This window comes from Hydra vulgaris, chromosome 11 (genome assembly GCF_038396675.1).
Source record: "Hydra vulgaris chromosome 11, alternate assembly HydraT2T_AEP".
NCBI classification, from domain to species: domain Eukaryota; kingdom Metazoa; phylum Cnidaria; class Hydrozoa; order Anthoathecata; family Hydridae; genus Hydra; species Hydra vulgaris.
The window spans coordinates 31,048,743-31,073,747 of NC_088930.1; the positions used below are offsets into that span (position 1 = coordinate 31,048,743).

At 28.3% G+C, this 25,005-nt stretch overlaps 2 protein-coding genes across 12 annotated transcripts in view; both read right to left on the reverse strand.

Moving 5' to 3' along the window:
- LOC100207239 (NK-tumor recognition protein) overlaps positions 1-3,725 on the reverse strand; it is a 38,908-nt gene extending 35,183 nt beyond the window's left edge. For 8 of the 11 annotated variants that reach the window (XR_010641898.1, XR_010641897.1, XR_010641896.1 and 5 more), the window contains exons 1-3: positions 3,597-3,725; positions 3,218-3,312; positions 2,243-2,839 (exon numbers count right to left, since the gene is read on the reverse strand). Coding sequence is in view for 7 of the 11 variants with exons in the window: in XM_065810753.1 (XP_065666825.1) it covers positions 2,243-2,814 (572 nt within the window). In the remaining 4 variants the exon portion in view is untranslated. Of the gene's footprint in view, positions 1-2,242; positions 2,840-3,217; positions 3,313-3,427 lie in introns of all 11 variants that reach the window. The other 3 variants (XM_065810754.1, XM_065810751.1, XM_065810749.1) reach the window with 1 other exon arrangement.
- Positions 3,726-20,976: 17,251 nt separating this feature from the next.
- Positions 20,977-25,005, reverse strand: LOC100209580 (homeobox protein ceh-9). The gene is made up of 3 exons (XM_065810755.1): positions 24,810-25,005; positions 21,723-21,877; positions 20,977-21,275 (listed from the first exon to the last, which is right to left on the reverse strand). The coding sequence occupies exons 1-3, from the start codon at positions 24,925-24,927 to the stop codon at positions 21,045-21,047; spliced, it is 504 nt and encodes a 167-aa protein (XP_065666827.1). The 5' UTR covers positions 24,928-25,005; the 3' UTR covers positions 20,977-21,044.

A 25,005-nucleotide genomic window follows, 5' to 3' on the forward strand; every position in this document is an offset into this window, starting at 1 on the left:
GCCACAAAAAATCTCAAAAAATTTACATTTAAGTAAATCGAAAAGTTAAATGAATTAAACTCATTCAATTAAAGTTCAATTACAATTGTAGTTTGAAATAGTTTGTCCTTCTGAAACTTTTAAATAAAAGAGGTTTTTAAAGTGTAAAAAAAAACAAATTTTTTTCTCTAAATAATCAAGCTTTATATATTATTGTTCAATAATTCCAAGAAAAACATAAAATTTTTATAAGAAAAAATAATAAAATTTAATAAAAGATGCCAACAATTCTTATTACAATGAATGGGGTATATAGTTCTTTATGACTGAACTTTGTAAATACAAAAGTAATGATTAAAAATTAAAGAACTTGTATTTATTTTAAAACAAAAATTTAAAATAAAATCAATACATTGTGTAAATGGAAACTCGCATCTAATGTTCAAATTAAAAGCTAATGTTAACAGTTTAAAATAACTCTTTTTTGCGCACACAGTTTTTCATTGAATTAAAAATGGAAGTTTGATAACATTGTATAACAAGTGCAACTTTATGAAATGTTAAAGGAAGTTTTTACTTTAAATGTATTTTCAAATATATATTTCATCTGATTCCTTGATAAATTGATTACTAGAAAAAAATAGATAGTATTAACGTGCAATTAACAATTTTAAATCTATTTTAAAATAACTTATTCATTGCTATAACTTCAAAAATGGCAGGAAAAGTTACAAGAAAAATAAATGAAAAGATTGAATGTGTAGTTTGGAAAGGTGCGCAATAGCACGTCTCTAAATGAGTAATGCAAATAACACTTTGTTTTGACGATTTGACCACAACTTTTTACGTATCAATAATGTGCCGAATAAAAAAGATTTTTAATTATGTATAAAAAATAACATTGAAACTTTTATCTTTACAAATGTTTTTATATTAGCGAAAAACTTTCAAATCAAGTAACAAATTACTGATAATGATCTTTGTTTCAAGTATCAATGAAAGTTATATATAATTTTTTAAATTCATGTTATTAAATTATATAAGCATTTGTTATAACAAACAATATTTTTTTAAAAATAAATTCATTTTGATTTTACAAACGATGACTTTTTTTAGGCAACAATAGTCTTATGTTAATACACTAAAAAAGTCAATAAACTAAAAAAGATTAAAAATTTTGTTAAAAAAATAAAGGATTAATGAATATTAAATTTTCATCTTTGAAAAAAAAAAAATTTTTAATTTTATAAACAATACTTTAAACGATTGTCTTAATAAATTTTATATTAGAATGATTAAAGTCAAAATATCATTTTTTGAAAATACATAAGTATTTACCATCCTGTGTTTGTATGGAAACTTACTATTTTTAAATAAATATTATTTTTCAATATATATATATGTATATATATATATGTATATATATATATATATATATATATATATATATATATATATATATATATATATATATATATATTTATATATATATATATATTGTTAATTTCCAAGGTCCAGAAGGCTATTACAGATGAGGAGGTTACTTAATTAAGGTTATATAAATATATATATATATATATATATATATATATATATATATATATATATATATATATACACACATACATACATACATACATACATACATACATACATACATACATACATACATACATACATACATACAAAAATAAAGGATTAATGAATATTAAATTTTCATCTTTGAAAAAAAAAAAATTTTTAATTTTATAAACAATACTTTAAACGATTGTCTTAATAAATTTTATATTAGAATGATTAAAGTCAAAATATCATTTTTTGAAAATACATAAGTATTTACCATCCTGTGTTTGTATGGAAACTTACTATTTTTAAATAAATATTATTTTTCAATATATATGTATATATATATGTATATATATATATATATATATATATATATATATATATATATATATATTTATATATATATATATTGTTAATTTCCAAGGTCCAGAAGGCTATTACAGATGAGGAGGTTACTTAATTAAGGTTATATAAATATATATATATATATATATATATATATATATATATATATATATATATATATATATATATATATATACACACATACATACATACATACATACATACATACATACATACATACATACATACATACATACATATATACATACATAGTATTTAATATAAATATAAGATTTTTTTTTTCAAAACTATGTTACTTGTGTATATATTTAAAATCAAAAAAAACTAATACCCTTCAGCTTTTGGTTCTTTTTTCTGTGTTGGAAATTTAGCATCTTCAACAGATTCCTTTTTCTTTTTTTTATTTTTTTTCTTCTCTTTTTGTGGTTCTGACTTTTCAGAAAATTGTGCATCACCTAATAGCATCTCTTCATTATATTGACTACTTTCACCAGATCCTAATGCTCGAATACCAAATGGTCCTGGACCCAAATACATATCTGGTCGTGGACCGCGAAAATCACCCATAGGACCAAAGTCACCAAGCATATGCAAACCTCTGGGACCAAATTCTCCAGGTAATGGTCCTCTAAACAAGCCATCCATCGGACCTCTAGGTCTAAAAGGTCCTCTATGACCGAATTCCCCAGGAGGTGGGCCTCTTGGCCCCCAATCTCTTAAAGGCCCTCTACGCCAATCACCAAGCATACCAGGGTGTCCAAATGGAGGGAGGCCCCTTAATCTCCAATCAAGTGGCGGTCCCCTAGGACCAAACGGAGGCATTGGTCGACGTCCAAAAGGTCCATCAAATGGTCCACGAGGACGCATCATATGAGGTGGAGGAAGTCCTCTAGGATGGTCCATATATTATTTTATTATAAGTTGACACCTATTAACAAAATTTTTATTAACAAAATTATTATTATTTTTTTTTGTAAAAATAAATTATTTACTACACATTGAATTATAACTTCTATTAGGGTATATTAAACCTACTTATTAGAGAAAAAAAAATTCTTTATTATTTTAAATAAATCTTCTTTTATATGAAATTTATTAATACTATGAAATTTATTACAAATTAAAATAATTTAAATTTTCTAGCTTGAATAAATTGAATTTTTTAGCTTTAAGAGGCTTAAATAAATAATATTCTCTTCCCATCAGTCTATTAAAACTATTTTTTTTTTGAAAAAAAATAGTTTCGCCGTTCCAGATAAAATGCACACAAAAAATACAATTCAATCATAAAAATAATAGAATTTACCTTATTTTATTTTACTTAGCAAATCACTGTGACAGCAAATTATTTGTAAAAGAGAAGATACTATTTACGGCCAGAACGAACCAAAATTACTTCTGCTACAAAAAGTACATACAGATATTTTATCAAATTAAATCAATTTTTATCAAACACAGCACAATGTTTTTGAAACTACATTACTAAATTCTTTTTAAAAGAAAATTTTAGATTTACAGATTTTTATCTGAGCATCCCGTGAATTACTGACAAAACAATAAATGGGTTTAACAACGAGTTGTTGTAAGTAAAAGCTGTAAGCAAAATTATCTTCAAAGAACTTATGAGGAAATTCAACTGAAAATAGTAATAATGTTTAATAATTAAAAAAACTGTGCCAACATACCAAATAAATATAAAATATAGAACATAAGTATACTCGGCTCTGTCGCTCGCGCACAAAGAAATTAATAAGGCATGCGCTGAAAAGTAAACGAACAAAACTGAGTTTTTAAAAAAAGATTTGAGTTTTTCCAACAGAAATACTGAAAGCAAAGACTAAAGCGTGAAAAAAAAAAAACAATTAAATGTTATGAAGATATACCACTGACCAGCTTTTGCGTCAATTTTAGAAACGTTTTTCGTGTTTAAAAACGTTTTTCGTATTCTAAAATTAACCTAAAAAGCGTTATTTTTAGGTTTATTTTAGGTACTAAAATAAACCTGAAAATTGCTGCTATGCCCCTTTAACGGGGCATTGTTAACGGGGCATAGCAGCAATTTGGCGCTTCTATTATTATGCATATCTTTAAAAAGGAATATAAATTAAAAGTATGTACAATTATACAAGCTAATAACCGCATTTTTATTTCTAATACTGTTGTTTTCCATTCATACTTTTGCATTACTTTCAAACAATGAAATATTGTGGGATACAATTTGAAATTTGTTGACGAATATAAACTTAGTTTAGAATAGTATAAGTAAAACTCATTAACTTATTATCTTCGCCTTTAGGGCTATGGGGCACAAGTTTTGATTTCATTTGTTGTTTCAAAGCTTCGGCAATTTTTCGCCAAGCACTTTTGTTTTATAACAGCATAAACATACTCAACTTTAAAGTTTGCTCCAAAAGCTGCCGCAATGAAACTTGGGACAGGGACGTAGGGCATTAAAAATAAAAAATTTAGCAAGAATTGATTGTAAAAATTCTGTTTTCAAATAAAAATCTTAATTCTAAATATTAAAAATCTCTAAATTGTTTGATTACGGAATACATACCTAAAATATATTTTATAACTTATTTGTGATTTTTGATGTTAGGTAAAGTGCAACTTTAGCCCTAATACAGGGGTAACATTGACTGTAGTACTTTAGGCTGTTTGTCGAAGTTGCAATTAGGGTTAAAATCATCATTGGAATTTTGAAAAATAAAATAAAGAAAGAATTTTGAATATATTATACTTTAAATATAGAACCAGCCTCCAGTTTCGTTTTAAAAATTAAAAGTATAAAAAATAGTAAAATAGCGCTAAAAACATTAAAAAATTTGATTTGAAACATATCAGTTAGCTTCATTTCTGACTTGAATGTTTACTTAAAGATATAAAAAAGTAAACTACGTTATAATCAAAAAACCATTTTACTTAATAAATGTCTAAAAATTACCAAAATATTATGCTTTACAACACATTAATTCAAGGGCAGCCGTGTATTTACATTTTATAATAACTAGTTTTGTAAATTTTTTTTTATGGTGAAATACATAATAATATTAAAAAATAAAATAACTTGATATCTGATTCTGACAAAATCTCTGAGACCTGACATTTCTTGTAGGATTTTTTTAGATGGAGGTCTTGATAGGTCTTCAGTTCTTATACTAGGTTCTAACCAGTATTATCCAGCTCAGTGACATTTGACCATTATCAGATCTGCTCTGTGGCATTTGGTTATATGGTTGGTTTCTTTTTTAATTCTTTAACTTTTCAAATTAATTTTTTTGATTTTTTTAATTAATTTTTTTGAGTTTGCTTTTTTTTATCTGCGTCCATTTTATTCAATTTTTCCCAAGATTCATGTAAGTTACACCAATATTTAAAGGGGCAGCGGAGAACTATCAAATATAACAATTATCGTCCAATTTCTATACTTTCTGGTTTTTCAAAGATTTTTGAAAGGATCCTTAACAATAAAATTTATGATTGTCTTTCTATAAATAAAATACTAAATACAACCCAATTTGGGTTTTAAAAAAAATAGTTCCAGTAAACTCGCAGTGCTAGAAATATTGCAGATTCATTTGAGAAATCACAGTTTACTCTTGGAGTATTCATTGATCTATCAAAAGTCTAAGAAACGATAGATCATGAGATTCTCATTAAAAAACTAAAAAAATATGGAATCTGTGGTAATTTTCTGAAATTACTCAAGAGCTATTTAAACGATCGTAAACAGTATGTGCAAATCGTGGTTCCCCAAAGGTTTATACTTACACCACTTCTTTTTCTTATTTATATTAATTATCTTTATAATGCCTCAAATTTAAAAACAGTAATGTTTGCAGATGACATAAACTCTTTTCTGTCTAGCAATAATATCATGGCACTATTTAATGACATGAACATGGAGCTAATTAAAATTTCAAAACGGTTCAAGTCAAATAAGTTATCAATTAACATAGAAAAAACTAAATGGACTCTATTTCCTCCAAAATCCAAAAAATATCTTTTGTCAAATGATATGTCTCAAATATATATAGATATTATTCAAATAAAACAATCAAAAGTTATACTTTTTCTTGGTGTTCTTATTGATGAAAACCTCACATGGAAAAATCATATTGAAACCTTGTGCAACAAAGTTTCAAAAAACATTAGAGTATTATAGAAAGCGAGAAGTTTTGTAAATAGACACGCATTAATTCAACTTTGTTACTCACTTATCCAATGCCATCTAAATTATTCAAATATCGCATGGGTTAGTGCTAAAAAAAGTCAATTAGATCCTCTTTGGAAGCATCTAGCACGACTAATAAATTTTAAAGGTTGTTTTACTAATGCAAAACCACTTTTGTTCGAAATGAGTATTTTAAATATATACCAACTAAATGTTTTAAAGTTCTTTGCTTTATATTCAAATGTAAGGTAAACTTAACTTCTATATCTTTTCAAAATTTATATACAATAAAGCCCAAAAACAAATCTAAGAAATGACAATTTTATTTTTCAATATTATTCACATACAAATCTTATCGCGAAGCTTTTTTGTGGAACCAAATAGTTTTAAGAAATTTAGATTTTTCCCAAAGTTGGAATTTTTCTACTTTCAAAAATAAACTGAAAAAAGTTATTTTTTCAATAGGTAATATATTCAAGTTCTTCTGATCTCGTTTCTTTTTTATAAGTGTTATCTTAATGTAATTTAAAATATTTGATCTAATTTTTTATTGTTTTTTTAAAAGGTGTTTTATAATTAAGATATTACTTATCTTTTTTGTATATAGGTTTTCTTAAACAGTATTTGCTTTTCATTTTTTTTTTTTTTTTGAAATAATTGATTTATTATTATATAAGTTCTCTTGACTCTTTTTCTTTTTTTATCATTTTTCTTTCAAAAGTTTTTAATCTAATTCTAATTGCTTTCTTGAAGTCAAAACTTCCGGTGTTTCAGCTCAATTTGTGGATTGCACTGGTATCAAGCTTATAGTGAACATTGATTGGCAGTGTAATCTTGTTTTCATTTCCATCATTACCTTTAGATTTTTATTTTTTGAAGCAAGTGTTAATTCTTAAATCTGTTCAGCGATATTTGATTTATTTGCAGGCCTAAATTTTAAATTAACTAAGTTTATATTGATCATATGATTGTTGGTGTAATCTTGATTTCCATTATTACTTGCGCTGTTTATGACACCGAATGTTAGAGGTGCTGTTGTTGACAGTTTTTTTCTAGTAGTTATACTTAGCTTTAGAGGAAAAGTTCTACAAACTTCTAAAGCTGTTATAGCATATGCTATAACAGCTTTAGAAGTTTGTAGAACTTGACAGCCGAAGCAATATTGCTTCGGCTGAGTGCTCCACAGCCTTTAAACAGTTTCAGTAATTGTGAAAAAGTTGCTTTATCTACATTTTTGTAAAGCGTTGTAAGTTTTTTTAAACTGTTCCTTTATAATGTTTTAGCTTTTTTAATACACCTACATGCAAAAGCTGTAATTAGAGTAATTATTAGTACATTGTAAGTCTTAATTAGAGTAAATATAATATATTTAAAAAAAAAATAACAACAACAAAAAAAACAATGAGTTCATTAGAAAAATCAAAATTATTTTCAAGCCCAATTATTTATATCAAGGAAAAAATTGAGGATAAATTATGGCTGTTAGGTAAAATTCCAATAAAATTTCTTTTTTAAATAAGTTGTTGCCAAAAAAATTTTTTTTTTAAATAATTTATTTTCAACGGGACTGCAAGCAACCACTTTAAATTAGAAGTAACTAGAAAACAAAAAATATTGTTAAAGAACAAAGAAACGGTTGACATAAGACTTTAAAAGTTGTAGGTTGTATAAGTCAAGAAAAATTGAATATGGGAGAGAGTTTTAAATTTATTTTAGTGAGTGAAGAAAAAAACTTAATGAGTAGAAGCTTTTAGAGCAAAAAGAAACAAATACAGTAAAAAGATACAACTTTGTTAAATGACGAGACAAGTGAGAATGAGTTTTGTAGATGAAACTAGAGATGGTAGTTCGTTTAAGATGCGACCATTATAGTGGTCGATACCTGTAGAAAAAAAAAGAAATGCGACCTTACTTTGGTTTGAAATTGGCTTAAGCTTGGCAGATAGAGCTGGTCCAACTATATATATGTTTTATTAGTTAATAAATTGCTCCTAAAATATTAATAAATAAATAATGGTGTATTGGGAATTAATAAATAACCTGTTTTTTTAATTTCATATTTTATGAAATAATTTTGTAAAAATGTACAATAAATGTACATTTAATTGCGCGCAACTAAATGTAAATTTTTTGACTTAATTATTTAGGGATAACACATCAAGTGTATATACTTCAACTGGTTTATGTAGAATAGACGCAGTACATACATTGACTGGGGTTTCGGTTAGGGGAGGTACTCTTTTAAAAAAAAGAAAAATCTCATACAGATTATATGAGTTTTTACTTTTTATATATATTATAATTTTTTTAATTTCCCTTAATAGGCGGATTAGAGTATATTCGTCTTAAAAAAAAAGTCTTGATTTCCTCAAAAATTTTTCAAAATCTTCCAAAAAAAATTTCCTCAAAACGCATTCAATCAATCCCAGACTTGCCATCCTTAAGGTACTGGCTCTATAGCTACTTGTTATGCAAGATTGCAATAGAGTTGCGAGTTCTCAAAACATTACAACAATCTATCCTAAAACCTACCAGTTTCTGCATTGTAAGCACAATTAACGTTTCTTCTTCCCTTATCAAAATCATTGGGCGTGCGACTTGTTTACAAAGCACTTCCTTGAGATGATTCATTAATTTCGTTCTATTAATCTTGTACATGAATGCCGCTTTATTTATTCTTACATTATTTCCATTCATATCATTAATGGCATTTTACATAGCTTTCCGTGCACAGATCTCGTATGTTGAACTTGTTTTTATGTACTTGCGAGGCATGATACCATGTAATCATTAAATCTAAAAAGATAATAGTTCAATTATTCAAAACTTCGCATGCTGAGAACATTCTCTACAAATAATTATTTATTTATTTACTTTATTATCATTTTATAAACTTAAAAGGTTCTAACAATAATCACACATGGTGGGTAAACTTAATTGCTTAAGATTAAAAATTTTTATTAAAAAATAGCTAAAAATAATATCATATAAGATAATATCATAGTATTATAAGTTACTTATATTATTAATAAAGTTTTTTGGCAAAAAAAAAAGTTAAGATTAAGTTAAATTTACGTCTATCATTTACTACTATTAATAGTATTATTTAGTTTTTAATATAATTATATTATTATATTTACAGGGTGACCAGAAAGTTCTGGCACATAGCAAAATTGCCATAAAAACGACCAAATTTAAAAAAGGCGAATAAGATTAAAAAAAACTTTATTCTTACAACTAACAATTACATTACAACATTAGATTTCGAAATAACCGCCTTTAGCTTTGATACAGGTCCTAAGTCTCTTGGGGAAATCATTGACTGCAGCGCGCAGGTATTCTGGAAAAAGATTATTCCATTCCTTCTGAAGTGCTCGGTGCAAAGAGTCCATATTCCAATGAGGGATAGCACATGCCTTGGTCTTCAAAACTGACCGCACGGAATAATCCAGTTGAGATCTAGCGAGTAGGGAGGCTAGCGAGTAGGGAGGCTAGCGAGTAGGGTTGAGATCTAGCGAGTAGGGAGGCTATTCTTGGGCGCTGATAAAATCTGGGAAATTGTTTTTGCACCACCCTTGAACGATTTTTGGCTTGTGGACAGGAGCTGATTCCTGTTGAAATGTCCAGCTTTGGGAACATGGAAGTATTTCTTTTATAAGGACATCATTTAAATAGTTTTGACTGTTAATTTTAACTCCAGAGGCCACAAAAACTAAGTTTTGCCATCCGAAGTTATCCCTCCAAAAACCATAACGGATTGTGGATGTCCTGAACAAGAAGCAATTCTTCCCTTCATGTTTGTATTACTGATACTTCTGGACAATATCCGATAATTTTGATGGTTAAGAAAGCTTCAACATTGAATAAACATTCATCAGTGAAAACAATTTCTGAGTGGCGCGCCGAAGAAAAACGTTTGAGCAAAAGCTTGCATCTTTCCATTCTTACTACTTTCATATTGTCTGTGAGAAGATGAACTTTTTGGATCTTGTATGGGATAAGTTTTAGCTTATTCTTGCATATTTTTCTCAGGGATTCACGACCTATTTACAAATCATTTGCCATTTTTCTCATCGACCCGCTTGGATTTCGACGAACTCTATCACGCACTTTTTTGATAATAATTTTGCTACTTGATGTCGGTGGTGTTCCACTTCTAGGCTTATCTTGGTTTCTGCCTGTCTCCTTTAAACGTTTCAAATTGTTATAGACAGCTCTTCGAGAAATTTAAAGTCTTTTTTCTATCTCTGCTCCAGTGCATCCACTAAAAAACAAATGCTCTACACTTTTTAATAACTGCTTACCATAACATACCATAATAGTGAAACAATTAAACACTACAACAACAACAACTCACCTGTTTATCTCTGTTCCCTTGATGCTGAAAAAGCTTTTGACAGCTGCAACTGGGACATTCTTTTTGAGAAACTGTACAATAATAAAAAATTACCACTGTATATTGTTAATACAATATCGTCATTATACAGGGAGAGTAGTGCTTCTGTGTCTTATCTAGGTTGCAAATCAACTCCATTCTATCTAACGCAAGGAGTGAGACAGGGATCGATTCTCTCGCCTCATTTGTACAATCTTTACACTCAAAACCTACTAGAAACCTTACAAAATGAAAGTGTCGTAGGAACATCAATAAATGGAAACTACACGGGTGTTGTAGCATATGCTGATGACATTATACTTCTTAGTTCCACCCTCTCTGGCCTACAAAAGCTAATTAATATCTGTAACATTTACACAAAAGAAAATTGCATAAAATTGAATGCTGACAAAACCGAGTTTTTGGTCACCGGAACACATCAAATTAAAAAATGCACGATAACACTCAACCACCAAAAAATAAAACTAGACAATAAACTTACTCATCTAGGATTTATATGGGACACAAAATATTCACCAATTGCCTCACTTAATCGTTTAAACATTGATAACCGAATATCCCATTTCCGGGCAGTAATACAGTCTTTAATTCAAGCTGGAATTCGTTTTGTTCACCCAAACTCTATTGTCCAGTTATATAAAACTTTAGCTGTTCCAACACTAACGTATGGTCTTGAGCTTTGCGACCATAAAGAAATGTTATTGCAAAAGCTTGATATAGTAGGAAGAATTGCACTGAAGTCACTACTAAACGTTTCAAAACATAGTAAAAATTATATACATCCCCTATTTTGTATTGAAGATATATCTATAATTACGCAACAAAATAAGATAAACTTATTTATTCGCCTGTTGAAAAATAAAATGACATTTGATATTCTTAAGTCGCAGTTGAACAACGAATCAGGTCCACGACCTTTTGTAGATAGCGTCAAGGCTCTGTGCAATAGTCATAAATTAAATATAGAGAAACTAATGCAACACAAAGAAAAAATAAAAATTACTGGTTTAAAAAATATAATTCCTGAAACGGATCTTAAAATCTTAAAATGTGCAGTTGAGTTCTGGAACTCAAAAGAACAAAGAACAATCTTTAAGGATGTTCTTGAAAATAAAATTCCTAGATCCTAGAGATTTTTTTTTGAAACTTTTTATTTACCTTACTTGTAATATAGAGTGGGTGTTTAACAAATATATAAATTAAATTAAAAAAATAACTTTTATCAGGGAAAATACGTTTTATGTAGTCTTTTTCTGAGTAATTAAAGAAATCAGGGATTTTTTTATATTAAATCTTATCAAATCTTAAGGTATTGGAATTTTAAATCCCCAAAACCTTTTTTTGCATAATTTAATCTGAGTTTGTATATTTAGTAGTAGTATTAATAGTTTGTTGATAACTTTGTAACACCAACAATCTTTTTTAAACAAATGTTCATAGTACTTTCAGTGGATACCAAAAAAAATATATCGTCTACATGTTTAAACTTTTATAATGCAGACTAATATCATTGGTAAATAAATAAATATCCAATTTTTTTTTTAACCTATTACTTACGGGATTGCAAAATTTTTAAAGCTATTATGTTGTTTGTCACATTTGATGCGGTAATTCTGCTAACACTATATTAATTTTGTGACAATTGTTTTTTCTCTAATTTCTAAAGAAGCATTTGTTATTCAGTAGTATTTTGATTGAATTTATAGTTTTGACAATGTTAACCTAACTTTTTTGGTAGTAAACCGTGTTGCTCAAGAATATAAATATCATCATCCGGAGGTATTATCAATTAAATTGCAGGTTTAAAATAACAGACTTTTTTTTATTACTTCTTTTTTTTATTTTTGTATTCTCATTTCAAAAGCCGATCAAATATCTAATACAATCAAAGAGGCTACTCTTTTTTTTTTTAATTTATTTATTGTTTTTACAAACCTTGTTCAACTTTATGACTCCAAAACATAAGCTTTGTAGAACAAGACTGCTGAGCAGAGAAACAAGCTGAGCTTCTGTCTTACAAAGCGAACGCTCAACCATTACATTTTTTGTGTCAATTTTTATGTCAAATACTTCAGGATTATTTGCTGATTTCAATAAAGTAGCCATCATCCAAATACCACCATAAGCCACCTTTATTTTTGTAACTTTTATTCTCTAGTTTTGATGCTTTATTAGTCTCTAGTTTAGATGCTTGCATCAATAAAAGTTTGAACAGCTCCAATAAGTGAACAATATTTTCCCAAGTCAACTTGCTGTTGCAATGAGCAGATCGTAGGGGAGACCGGGGCTATGAGCTCTGTACCCCTAACAGCACATTTTTTTCAAAATATTAAAGAGTAGTCTCAAAGAGTATGAATTTTGGTAACTTATAAAATTTGCATTCATTTACAAAAAAAAAATCTTGAGGCCTTTCCGGGCCCTCAAAAAAAAAAAAAAAATTACCCCAATACGGGGTAAGTTGGCGCAAACTATAAAAATGATTATTAATGTACTATTAAGTGCAAAATTAATTGAAATATTTTTGCTATTAATTTTGGCAACAAATTTAAGCTAAAAATTTAATAATGCTTTTAGCTGGTACCAAATATTAGTACGTATAACAGCCAAAAACAGTAGCCCACTTTTTACCTGTAAAAAAAAAAACTAAAATTTTTTTTTTTAATTTTTTTGTAAGAATAAATTTTTTCAATATTGTTAATAATTATAAAAAAAAAAAATTAATTAATTTGATAAAAATATGTATTTTTTTTCCATAGTAAATGCTATGAGCCAACTTACTGTGTAGTTTTTGTCAATTTCTGATGAATGACTCTGAAGATAAACGCAGTTCGTCAACTTACCCCTGCGGCCAACTTGCCCCGGTCTCCCCTACACCATCGTCCATATGGGCTATATTTCTTGTCTACATTGATAGCTCATTTAACGATTGAGAATACAAAACCTAAAAATAATTTAGTTTTATACATTTCAAAAGGGAATAAATTTTGCGCAAATGTATTAAAATATTAAATAATGCTTACATATGAATATAAAGCATAAATAAATGTGATAAGTAAAATCACCTTTCCGCAAACCAATCTTATGTATTTATTACAACGTCAACACCTCTTACCCAACTGCTAAGAAATGTTGATACACGTCAAAAAAATGGGGTATTTGTATAAAAAAAATTATTCGTAAGTGGTATTCGTATAAAATGTTTTCGAGTGTTAATGGAATGAAGTTTGTTTAAACAAAAAATATAGGTTTTACTTTTAGGATGAAATATTTAATTTTGAATAGTTTTGTAGCATGTTGTAAAAGGTTTATAAACCTGTTAATAGTATAGTTCATTAAAAATCTATAGATTATATAGAAGACATAAGAGTCATGAATATATCTTAAAAGTGTGAAAACAAAAGCCTTATCTCTGTCAAGTTACCATGTTTTACGTTTTTTAGTAATGGTCAAAATGCAAAGCTGAGAAAAATCCAAAGAAAGTTTAAAAACTAACAATATTAACATATATACAATGTTATATATGTACAAAATAATAGGTACAAAACAATATGTACAAAATAATAGGTAATTGTTAAATAATTTGACTTTTCGTACAAAATAAGTACTTGATAGTAATCTAATTTATTTATTTAGTTATTCTACAACTAATTCAATTATTAACTAATACTTTTAATGTAAGGAAACAATTAAAAAACAAAATTTGTTTACTAGCCTATATTATTATATTATTTTTAAAAATATGTACTGTGCAAAAAAATAGGTAAATTAAAATTAAGTACATAAGTTAAAGATGGCCAGCGCACGTGTTTCCTTGCAAAATCTTTCCTGTTTTTAATATTATTTGGTGATAAAAATGGACACTTCTTTGGTACTTTGGCTTTAACATATTGTTGAGTAAGCCTTTTTCTAACTGTCGAAGCATCAATTTGCAGGCCAAGAGTAGTTTTTATTTCTAGTGACGTTATTCCAAAAAAAAGATTTCTTTTGGAATAAAGAACAATATTTTTTTCATCTGTTCTAGATGTTTTCCTCTTTCGACCACGTGTTTCGGGTGTATTTTTTTTTTTTTTTAATTGCATTGCATACCATATTAATTGAACAGTCCATTAAATTGGTTTCGTAAAATTTTGATTAAATTTCTTTTATCTTCCGAACAATGTACGTTACGTCCCATTTTTCTTTTATTTTTTATCCTTTTTTTTTTAATTCTTCTAAAAAAATAAATATTTTCATTTCAGTTCAACAAATTTCATAGTAACTGTTAACAAAATTTATCTTTTAACTAAATAAATTAAATCATTATTGTAAATAATTTAATTTTAAATATACATTACTTATTATTTTGCACACCTTAAATTAAAGTGTTCATAAAAAATCAAATAAATACACGTACAAACTAGTTTATACATCATCAGCAAACAACACAATACTCATAAAAAAGTGAGGTTAGAAATATATGTGGGATTCCCGCGTTTATGTCAGGCATATTCATAAATATGATGTAATAAACGCATTATCCTTATTATTACCTATTATTTTGCACACCACGGTATATATAAATTTAAATTTTAATAACTTCATAAAAATCAAGGCGTTTATTTTGTTTTAAAATGTAGCAGTAAGCAAAATATAACCCTTCTGCTTTGATCTGGTTGTCTTTCTGCGTTTTTTTTTCCTTGCTTTTCTTGTCATGCGTTTTATATGTAGTCCATAAAATTTCTTAGAAATTTGGGTCAAAAGTACCTGAAAATACCTCTAACAAATATAGGCTTTGGTACATAAGACTATTGATTGCATTTAATTGTTCAAACCTCAATTGTTCAATTTATTGATTCCGCAGTGGATTTAGGTTTAGTAATCCTTACGTCTTACTATCTTTTGACCAATACTTGCACCAACCTTTAGCATCTTGATGGCTTGCACCAACATTTACCATCTCAAGGACTTGCAACAACCTTTAGCATCTCGAGAACTAGCACCAACTTTAAGCATCTCAAGGACTTCCATAAATTTGTAGCATCTCGAGAATTTGCACTAATCTGTAACATCTCGAGGGCAAAATTTATGACAATTATACGGATCTGATGGAAAGTAAAAATGAAAGACTATGGAAAACATGGCTTTCTTTATGACATAAAAATTTCCAATACTACTACGAGTGGTTTAACTATAATAATTTTGCATAGAGTCAATGCAGTCATTGGTTGCTTTACTAGAAAGAGGCTTTTTAGTATTTTTAAAATTATTGAAACTATTTTGTTTAATGATTGAGAAGCATCATTATATAAATTGGTGTTTCCGTTTCCTAAATATTCTTTATAAATCAGACCCTGTTTTAGTAATTATTGGCAAAAAATGTCAACAGCACTAGTTAACTTCATTACTGCGGAGGATTTTGTATGGGTAATTTTGCAGCTGCGGTTAAGTTTTCAAATTTTTGTAATCGGGGGTATTGAGTTATTTCTCCCAAATTTTGAAAACAAAACAATGTCTTTGGATGTTAATGACTTTACTTCCACACCAATTTAACTTTGTTATACCAACTTAACAAGACCTAATTGTTACACCAACTTAAAAAGACGTTTGTAACTGAAAATGGTTGTTACCAACCGAAAAGGTTGATAAAGCTTTTAAGATACAAGTATCTTGCACTTGTATCTTAAAAGCTTTATCAACCTTTTGGGTTTATCAACCTTGATGGGGAAACAACCTCTGCACCTCTTTCCTGTGAGAATCTTTAAAAACTTTGTTAAGTTGGTGTAATGGTTCTTTTGTTAAACATTTTAAGTTCATTATTGAGGAAAAGGTATCCATAGCATTAAAATCACATCTAATTTAACCAAATGAAACCACATCTCGTACGTTAATACACTAACATAAAAAAAGTCATTTTCAAGATGTTGTGTTAATACAGATGTAGATATGTCATTATTTATATATGATTTATATAAAATTTTGATTAGTTGAGTTTTTATTATTTAATATCTAGAAAATATTAAGTATATCAGGCCCGTAGCCAGAATATTTTGAAGGGGGGAGCACTTTTTTTAAAGGCACTAAAACCTTATAAAATTGTATTCATTGCGACAACATATTAATTGGAAAATCAAATTAAGTAAAATACAATAAAATATTGTAGTAAAAAGTTTTATTGTATGTACAATAATCAGTGTCATATGACTAAGATGGTAGCTCCATTCTTCTTGGATGTATTTTGATAAATAGTTTTGTGATTTCTGTTTTTTCTAATGCTTCGACCTTATCACGATGCACATGCATTAATGTAAGTGCTCCTAAACGCTCATCCTTCATGGATGCTTCAACATTATTTGACATTCTACGAAGCGCAGATGCACATCGCTCGCATTCACAAGAGGTTACTGGAAGTGTACATCCAATGTATAAAAGTGTATGCATATTTGGAAGAGCTTGCTTATTGCATTTCAATAATGAAGCTTGTAAATTTTTTGGTTTTGGATCTTCCATCTTGTCACAAAGGTTCTTCCAGCGAATAATTTCTTCATCAAGCAAATCTGGCGTAGATAGATCGTTGCTATAGATTTCGACAACACCTTAAAGACTTTCAATTATGTCACATATTGAATCTTGAGATACATTTTCACACACAACATGCAACAGTTTTATTGCTTGACAAGATTGTTCACTAAACATTAATTGGAGGTCCGATATAATGTAATCTAAATAAGGAACAAGAATGTTACGCTTGCAAACTTCATGTGGAGTATAACCTGGAGTATTCTGACGATAATTTTACCGTTGAACTACTCTTGATGTTACCACGTTGATGCCCAAATATTCTGCTGTTCTTACTGCATGTATGAAGATGGAATCCGATAGTTGTTCAAGCTGAGCATCACGTCTGTGTTTTAATTATAATACAACTTCTTGTATTCCTTTGTATGCGCTAACCACATCTTGTGTTCGACCTTATAAAGAAATAGCTCTGGCTCTCAGGTATGATGTGAATCGTATAATTACTAGCAGTGTATAAACGAATTCAAAGATTTGTAGGCATCTTTTGTAAGACAATGCATTTCTTCGATCTTCTGGTGTCCAGCTTAACCAATCTTTATCTTTACCGGTGTATAAATTCAGATGCAATTTATCGGCAATAACCTCATACAGAATAACAATGTAGCATAGCGCATCATAAAAATAATGATCAATATTCTCTATCCATTTTGTAATACAGATATTTAGGAGGCTTTTTCTGTGCGCAGCTCCCGCACATCTCCGGCTTCTTTTTTTATTATTTCAATAAGCAGTTGTTCTCTCTTTGGTGAATTGTTGATCCATAATGTTACAGCCTTTAATTTGTCTAACACGTTGTGTATTTGCGGAATAGCGCAGCTGTGGGATATAACAAGACTTAAACTGTAACCTTGCCAATGTCCGAAGAACGCTAAGTTATTGTCTGCCAAAATGGCCTTTGCCAAACCATGCCGCATGTTGCTTGCTCCATCATACCCTTAGCCACGAAGATTTTCAATTTCTAATCCATGGTCTAAAAGCCATTTTTTTGTCAAATGATATAAAGCACAACCTGTAATTCTGTCAGCTGGAATAACATCAAGAACTTTTTCTCAAATAATATTTTTAGTCAACAAACTGAACTGAAATCACCACTTTTTTTTGTTGCGTAAAGATACTTTATCTATCAAAAGAGTATAAAATTTGGCCTTTTTTATTTCTAAGAGAAGATCAGCTTGAATCATATGATAACCAACAATGTCAATAAGTTCATTTTGGATTGTTCCAGAGAGATATGTAGCATTCTTTAGTCTTGGTGAATTGAGATGCTGAAGTAATTCTGAATTATGCTTTGCAAGAAGCTGAAGCAGTGCAATAAAGTTTCCTTGGTTGACACTTGTATTAGTATCAGATATCTTTTCGTTAGATCCACGGAATGCCAGACCTTGCTTTACTAAAAAAAGAACTGCTTCAATAATGCAATTTTCAAGAATGTGTTTTTTAAAGCGAATTCTTTCTTGCAATGTTGTATCAAGTTTTATGTGTATTTGTGTATAGAGGTTGTTTCACATTCTCTTTGCATCATCGAAATACTCCAAAGCATATGAATGATATTTGTTTGAAACATGTTTTTTAATATCATAACAAAGATGAGCTAAAGTATCAGATTGTTGCGCTTCATTATCACCATTGTTGTGCTACATTACCATTGCTTCCAGATTGTTGTGCTGCATTACCATCAATTTCCAAGTGTTGAGCTGTAACATCATCAATTCGAGATGTTTGTGCAGCATTACCATCACTTCCACCTGTTTGAGGAATGTCAAAAGTGTTTGGAGTAGATATCAGTTTTCCAAAACTGTTCATAATTTTAGTAAGTGATTTGCCAGCTTCCTTCATAACCTTTTGCTTACATGCTTTTGAATTCTGAACCTGATTTTTTTTGTTTAATTGATTTTGCATTTCTAAATATATATATATATATATATATATATATATATATATATATATATATATATATATATATATATATATATATATATATATAAACTACCAATTCTTGTATTAAATATTGTTTTTTTTTTAATTATTTTGTTCGAATTTGCATTTTATTTAGTAATTGACCAATTAATTACATAAATATACAATTTAAAATAAATATACAAAAAAATAAATAATAAATTAAAAATAGTGATACAAAATAAAGTTAAAAAATTGTGTACTTATTAATATACTTCTTAATTTACAGTGGTACTCAAATTACAGTATTACTTTTGACAATTTTTTATTATTACGTGTTACCATTGTAGCTATATAAATTTAAAATATTTTGTTAAAAAAATAGAAAAAATCTTTTAAACCGCACTGTTGCAACTTGCCCACTTTGCAACTAGCCCGAATAATAATACAAATATAATGTTAATACAAATATTTTATTATACGAAATCTTATAGTTAATTGTATATCAAATTTATGTAAAAAGTTGTAAATTTAGAAAATCCAAAGAAAAAAAATTAGAAACAAATCAATTCACCTATCATCAAATCAATTAATGATTTAACGAGTCAACCCAATAACTTGTATTTAAAATCGACAGAAATTTGAAATGAAACAACAGATAAATTAGGAAACTAAACTTTGTATAAGATGCAAAGCAACGTTCTACTTTAAATCACATTAATTTATTTTGTTATAAATAAGTTCTGTAGCGCGGGAAAAAAATAACCAATGGAACCCAAGCTAATTGTTTTTAGACGTAAACTAATCGTATGCAGGCCCGCCAAGAGTCTTTGTGACGCGTATTTACTAAAATAGCTATTATATTAAATAAATATTCCAGTTTTTTAATTTTTATCAATGAACACTTATTTTTATTATTTAAGTTAATATTATATTGCAACATATTAGGGGCGCAAATAGGACAAGGCGGAAAGAGGGGGGGGGGGGGAAGCACGTGCTCCCCGTACTCCCCCTCCTACGGCCCTATATATATATAGACATCCGTACATATTCAAATAAATGCATACGTACATATGTAGCATAAAATAGGAAAACCTGTATATGAAGCCTAAGAATTATAACTTCTTTGTGATAAGTTTTTTCAAAATATTCACACGCCAGTTAAACTGCTTTTAGTTTCATAATATAATTTTAATAACTATTTAGAGTAGAGGCAAGCGAATTAAAGTAAAGGTAAGTGAGTTAGAATAGAGGCAAGTGAACATTTCTCCTGATGAAAAAAAATGGATAAAAAACCCTACCCACTTAAAGAGATTATATTGGACCTTAAAGATTTTAAAAAGTAAATAAGATCGTTGCTAACAAAATTTTAAAAAAGGATTAAATAGTTTTTAAACTATTGGTGCAAATAATAAATATGTAGTAATGTCAGGGAGATTTCAACAACTCTGGTTTGAAGAGATTTTTTCAATGTATTTAAATTGTAACATTGTAAAGTTTTGAGATCTTAGTTTTATACCTAATTTTTGGTTTGAATAAAGTTTGTAATAATTGCTCTCTGTCATACTGAAGGTGTTACACGGATTGTTACGACATTTTGGGTAACATAAATGAAAATTTCACTTGGAGCACAGATTAGACAAACCACTGTCTCAGACTCAATTTCATTTATTTTTTTTTGTTGATGTATGTGAACAAAATTTTCAACAAAATGTTAATTTTAGCTAGCTGATAAGGTTATAAAACCTAGAATTCGATTTTTATTACCTTATAGTTGGAATGTTATAAAAATCCATAATTAGATGGAAATGACTGAAGGTGATGATGATGAACAAAGTTCTGTATATAACCTAATAGTTGTTAGTCTCTAATATAAGACAGCTCTTGCACTAGGAATAAATTTGATTTAAAATCTACCCGTAAGTTCACTTAAACTGACATAATTTAAAATAAATGTAAATAAACTCAGGTGTTTGAAAATTCTTTAGTGTACTCTCCCCCCTCTCCTCTTCCTCCGCTGAAAATATACAAGTACTGAAACTTATTGAAAACTATTTATTTTAATTTTACTATTTACAATTTAAAAAAATATTTACAAATACGACCGTTTTAATAAATGTTTGTGCGGTTTTCGTGCTCTCTTCTAATCATAAATACATGTTCGTGTTGAGGATATAATACAGACGAGCCCGAAAAAAATTCTTTGCACGTTTTCTCTGAGTTCATAAATATATTAGATTGTAAACAATTTTGAATTTTTTGGGAGTATATACTGTTTTGAGTGTGAAGTTTTATATGACGCTTTAATTTCATTCGTCGATTTTGATACCATGTTTTTACCTAAAATCATATAAGTTAAACTTTATTTTTTGATAATACCTAAAAAGTTATTAAAATAACTAAAAAAATTGTTTAATTACTATTACTTAAGTTTTTTATATTTTGAGTATCTCAAACTACTTTTTTTCAATTTTATTAACAAAAGTTAAGAAAACAACAAAAACTTAACACGATTGCATGTGTTTATAAATGTTGATTATTGAATAACCTCACATTTTGTTTCTAAATATTTTAACATTATTCTACGGGTAATTTGCGGAACAGTATTTAAAAAATGGGCAAACTGCAGGTAAATGAAAAATAATCTGATCCCTTTTTAATATTTTTACAGTTATACTACTGGATAGTATAAAAACGGGTAATCTACCACCCAAGCAGTAAATAGTATAAATTGTAAGACTTGATAGTTTTAAAAATATAAATATAATGTAAAAAATGTATAAATACCTGATTATCGGTGAGTTTTAGTTTTTGCGCTAACTCGATCCGTTCTGCAGCTGAGAGATACTTTTGTTTATTAAATTGCATTTCAAGTAAGAACACTTGATCACTAGAAAAAGTAGTTCTTATTTTTCTAATTTCCGGTGATGGTCGCCCTTCATCTAGAAAAAAATAAACAAGAAAAACTAACAATACTGTCTGTGATGTATCATGGAGTCTAACAACAGTCTAAAACTAACAATATTGTTTGTGTCTGTATCTAGTAGCCTTGAAAACAAATTTTCCTATAATCATGTTTAGAAAGTGGTTCAATATCTGAATAAATCAGTCAATGTATAAATCCTTAAATGAATTTAGCTAAATACCTTAGAAAATGGACGTACACTAAGACTTATCTAAGAAAATGAACACACACTTTGATGATTTATTATTATTGGTTTTTATTAAATAAACTTGTGTTTCATTAAAAAAAAATTGTTGAATTATAAAATTAAATAACCAAAGATAACTATAAAAAACTTTATTTTTTATTTTTTTTCTCGTTATTCAGGTTCTCTAAAAAGGCCCAACAGTCAAGAAAAGCAACGTAGAACATTTAACTTGAAAGTTTTCGCCAACTTTCTTACCAATGTTGCATATATGGCCAAAGCAACCTTTAGAATAAGTGGTCAGATTATTTGCTTCAGAAGCAAAAACCTTGGGTTTTTGTTTCTGAAACATTGATTCACAGATTATTTGTAATGACAAAAAGTCTTAAAAATTTTCATAAAAAAGACAAGAGCTTTAAGAAAAAGTGAAACCTTTAACGATGAAGTTAAACATAAAAATTACAAAAAAAGTTTTTAAAAAGTTAAAACAAAAGTTTAAAAAAAGACCCTATTTCACAAAGTTTGCAAAAAAAAATTGAAAAAGATATTTTTGATAGAAAAGAAACTGCCGTAAAATCATATGAGTTCTTTATAAACCTTGGTAAAAATTTAGCGAGGAAATGGCTCCGGAAAGTTAGTCATTTAAATCTTCCTGGAAAAAAGCTCACCCTTTAATAAATGAGTCTAAGCTGTATTTAGGTGAAATTCAAACAGCCTTAAGCAACTAAACACAAATAAATATCCTGGGCTCAACGGTATCGATCCCAGTGTTTTGAACGCAGTATGTGATATCAATATTTGTAATCTTTAATTTATTATTAACAGTAGATGTTTTTCCTAATAAATTATAAATAGCGAGAGGAGTTTTAATATATAAAATACTACTCTTGTTATTTATAAGTTATTAGGATATTGGATTTTAAAAATAACAACTTTACTCTAGTCCTGCTTAAACTAAAAAGTGCTTTAAAGAGCTTGAGAGAAAATATACTCAATTGAATATTTTTCCAGCTTGAATTTTAATTGGATATTTTCCTTCTTGATATTTTTCCAGCTTAAGGGAAAATACCTTCAATTGAATATTTTTCCCTTTTTAGTTATTCAACAATTTTAAGTATCTGTAGAAGGCACTTGAGTTCTATTTAAAATAGGTAGCAATTATAAATGCTTTGTCTATAAATGTTAGCTACAATAAAAAATATATTGGAGTATATTGGAATGTTTTAAAGGTAGATTCAATTGTAAAGATAAAAGTTTTACACTTGATTCAAAATCACATGCAAAATTCGTTATTTTAAAGGGTTTAGTATGTTTTTAAAATTCCATGACAATTGGAGCACGACGAGCTTTTACAACCTTGTGAGTATGTTTCAGTATTTCCTTTATCATTAAGTCCAACATAACATTAGCAATGGCGAGGTAAAGTGTGTGCGCGTCGTAATGTTGAAGATAAATGGTGTTTATATTTCTGGGGATTTCGTCAACGTAACCATCAAAACTGCTGTTCAAGCATTTCAGGTTTACCAGCTTTTTTATAAGTATCTTCAATATCCTGGTCTTTAGCATTTGTTGCGTTCCTCACTAAGTTGTTCTTTTGTAATGTTTACGGCTTACCTAAAGTCCTTCACCATTTTCACCTTGTTTGAACCATTGTCTATACGGGTTCCAAAGCTTCGTTGTTTTTTTTGGATACCAAAGTTATCAAGCGTGTATGCGTGTAGATTTTTTAACGTTATTTTGTGACTTACAGAAACCAAATAAAAATATAACAAACAATAAAAACGCAAACCACTTAGAGTAGTTTTTTAAAAAACTATTTTAAAAATTTCAAAACCACATCTATAATATAAAACTGAACACTTTTTTTAAATATATTACAAAAATGATAGTGTTGTTTCCTATATGTTGCATAACTCATGTTATAGAATTTGACAATTTAATTCTAAGTATATAAAAAAACATATTTGAGAACCGAGAGTCGCAAGATTTTGCAGCTCCAACTAAAACCAGTAACTCCCTCGCTACGGATTAGCTCCACAAGCCTGGCTCTCTAATTTAACTTTAATCCTCACAGTGTCCTTCCCGTCTGAAAACATAAAAAATATTTAAATATTTTAATCTAAAAGATCTACCAAAACCCAAACCTTAAATCACTGTAGCTGTGGTTAAACGCTAACTATGTCTGTGGTTAAATAAGCCATTCCATTTACTTACACTACAAAGCGTCTATCGCTCATAAATCCCAGTCTTTCTATCCCTCAAATACCCTAGTTTGTCTATTCCTCAAAAACGTAAGATTGCCAATCCCTCATAAATCCCAGTTTGCGGACGCAATGGATACCCAATGTCAAAATAGGTTTTTAAAAAAAAGCCCACCGAGTAATGACAGCACATATTAACAAATTAAAAAGGGTACATTTTTACGAAATATATTTTTTTAAATTCAAATTAAAATGTTGAATCCCTCAATGCTAGAGGTTGTTTGTAGCATTAAACAATTATCGCACTCTCACTAAACGCACACACGTACACTAAAAAAAAACGCAAGTGCATTAAAGTAGAACTAAGATTAAATAAATTCCATAAAAATAAAAATATAATAGAGAAAGCAATTTATAAGAATATATAAGTACTTTTTTAAAATCAAGATTATTATGGGGAATTGATAGTGAACTATTTTTAGATTCAACTTCACAAATAATAAAATATCGACAAATATGCTCACTTTCTTCTCCGTATCTAGGTATTTCTAACGACAAAATGTCTTCCACCATAAAACTTGATTTTTTGCTTTTGCTTTGTGAGTTCTCCATAGCGAGAAAATATTTAATTGACACAAACATTCAGAAAATATACGGTTTTAATTACTCTAAGTGGATTGTCGCGCTATTCACTTTTGTAGGGATTAAATTTTATTGAAA

Bases quoted from the DNA above. Each gene is read 5' to 3' on its own strand.
- LOC100209580 (XM_065810755.1), bottom strand. From the start codon at position 24,927: ATGTTTGTGTCAATTAAATATTTTCTCGCTATGGAGAACTCACAAAGC. The intron at 21,878-24,809 runs GTGAGCATATTT...ATTTTTTTCTAG, and splicing joins ACCTAGATACGGAGAAGAAA to ATGAAGGGCGACCATCACCG. The intron at 21,276-21,722 runs GTATTTATACAT...ATATGATTTTAG, and splicing joins TAAAACTCACCGATAATCAG to GTAAAAACATGGTATCAAAA.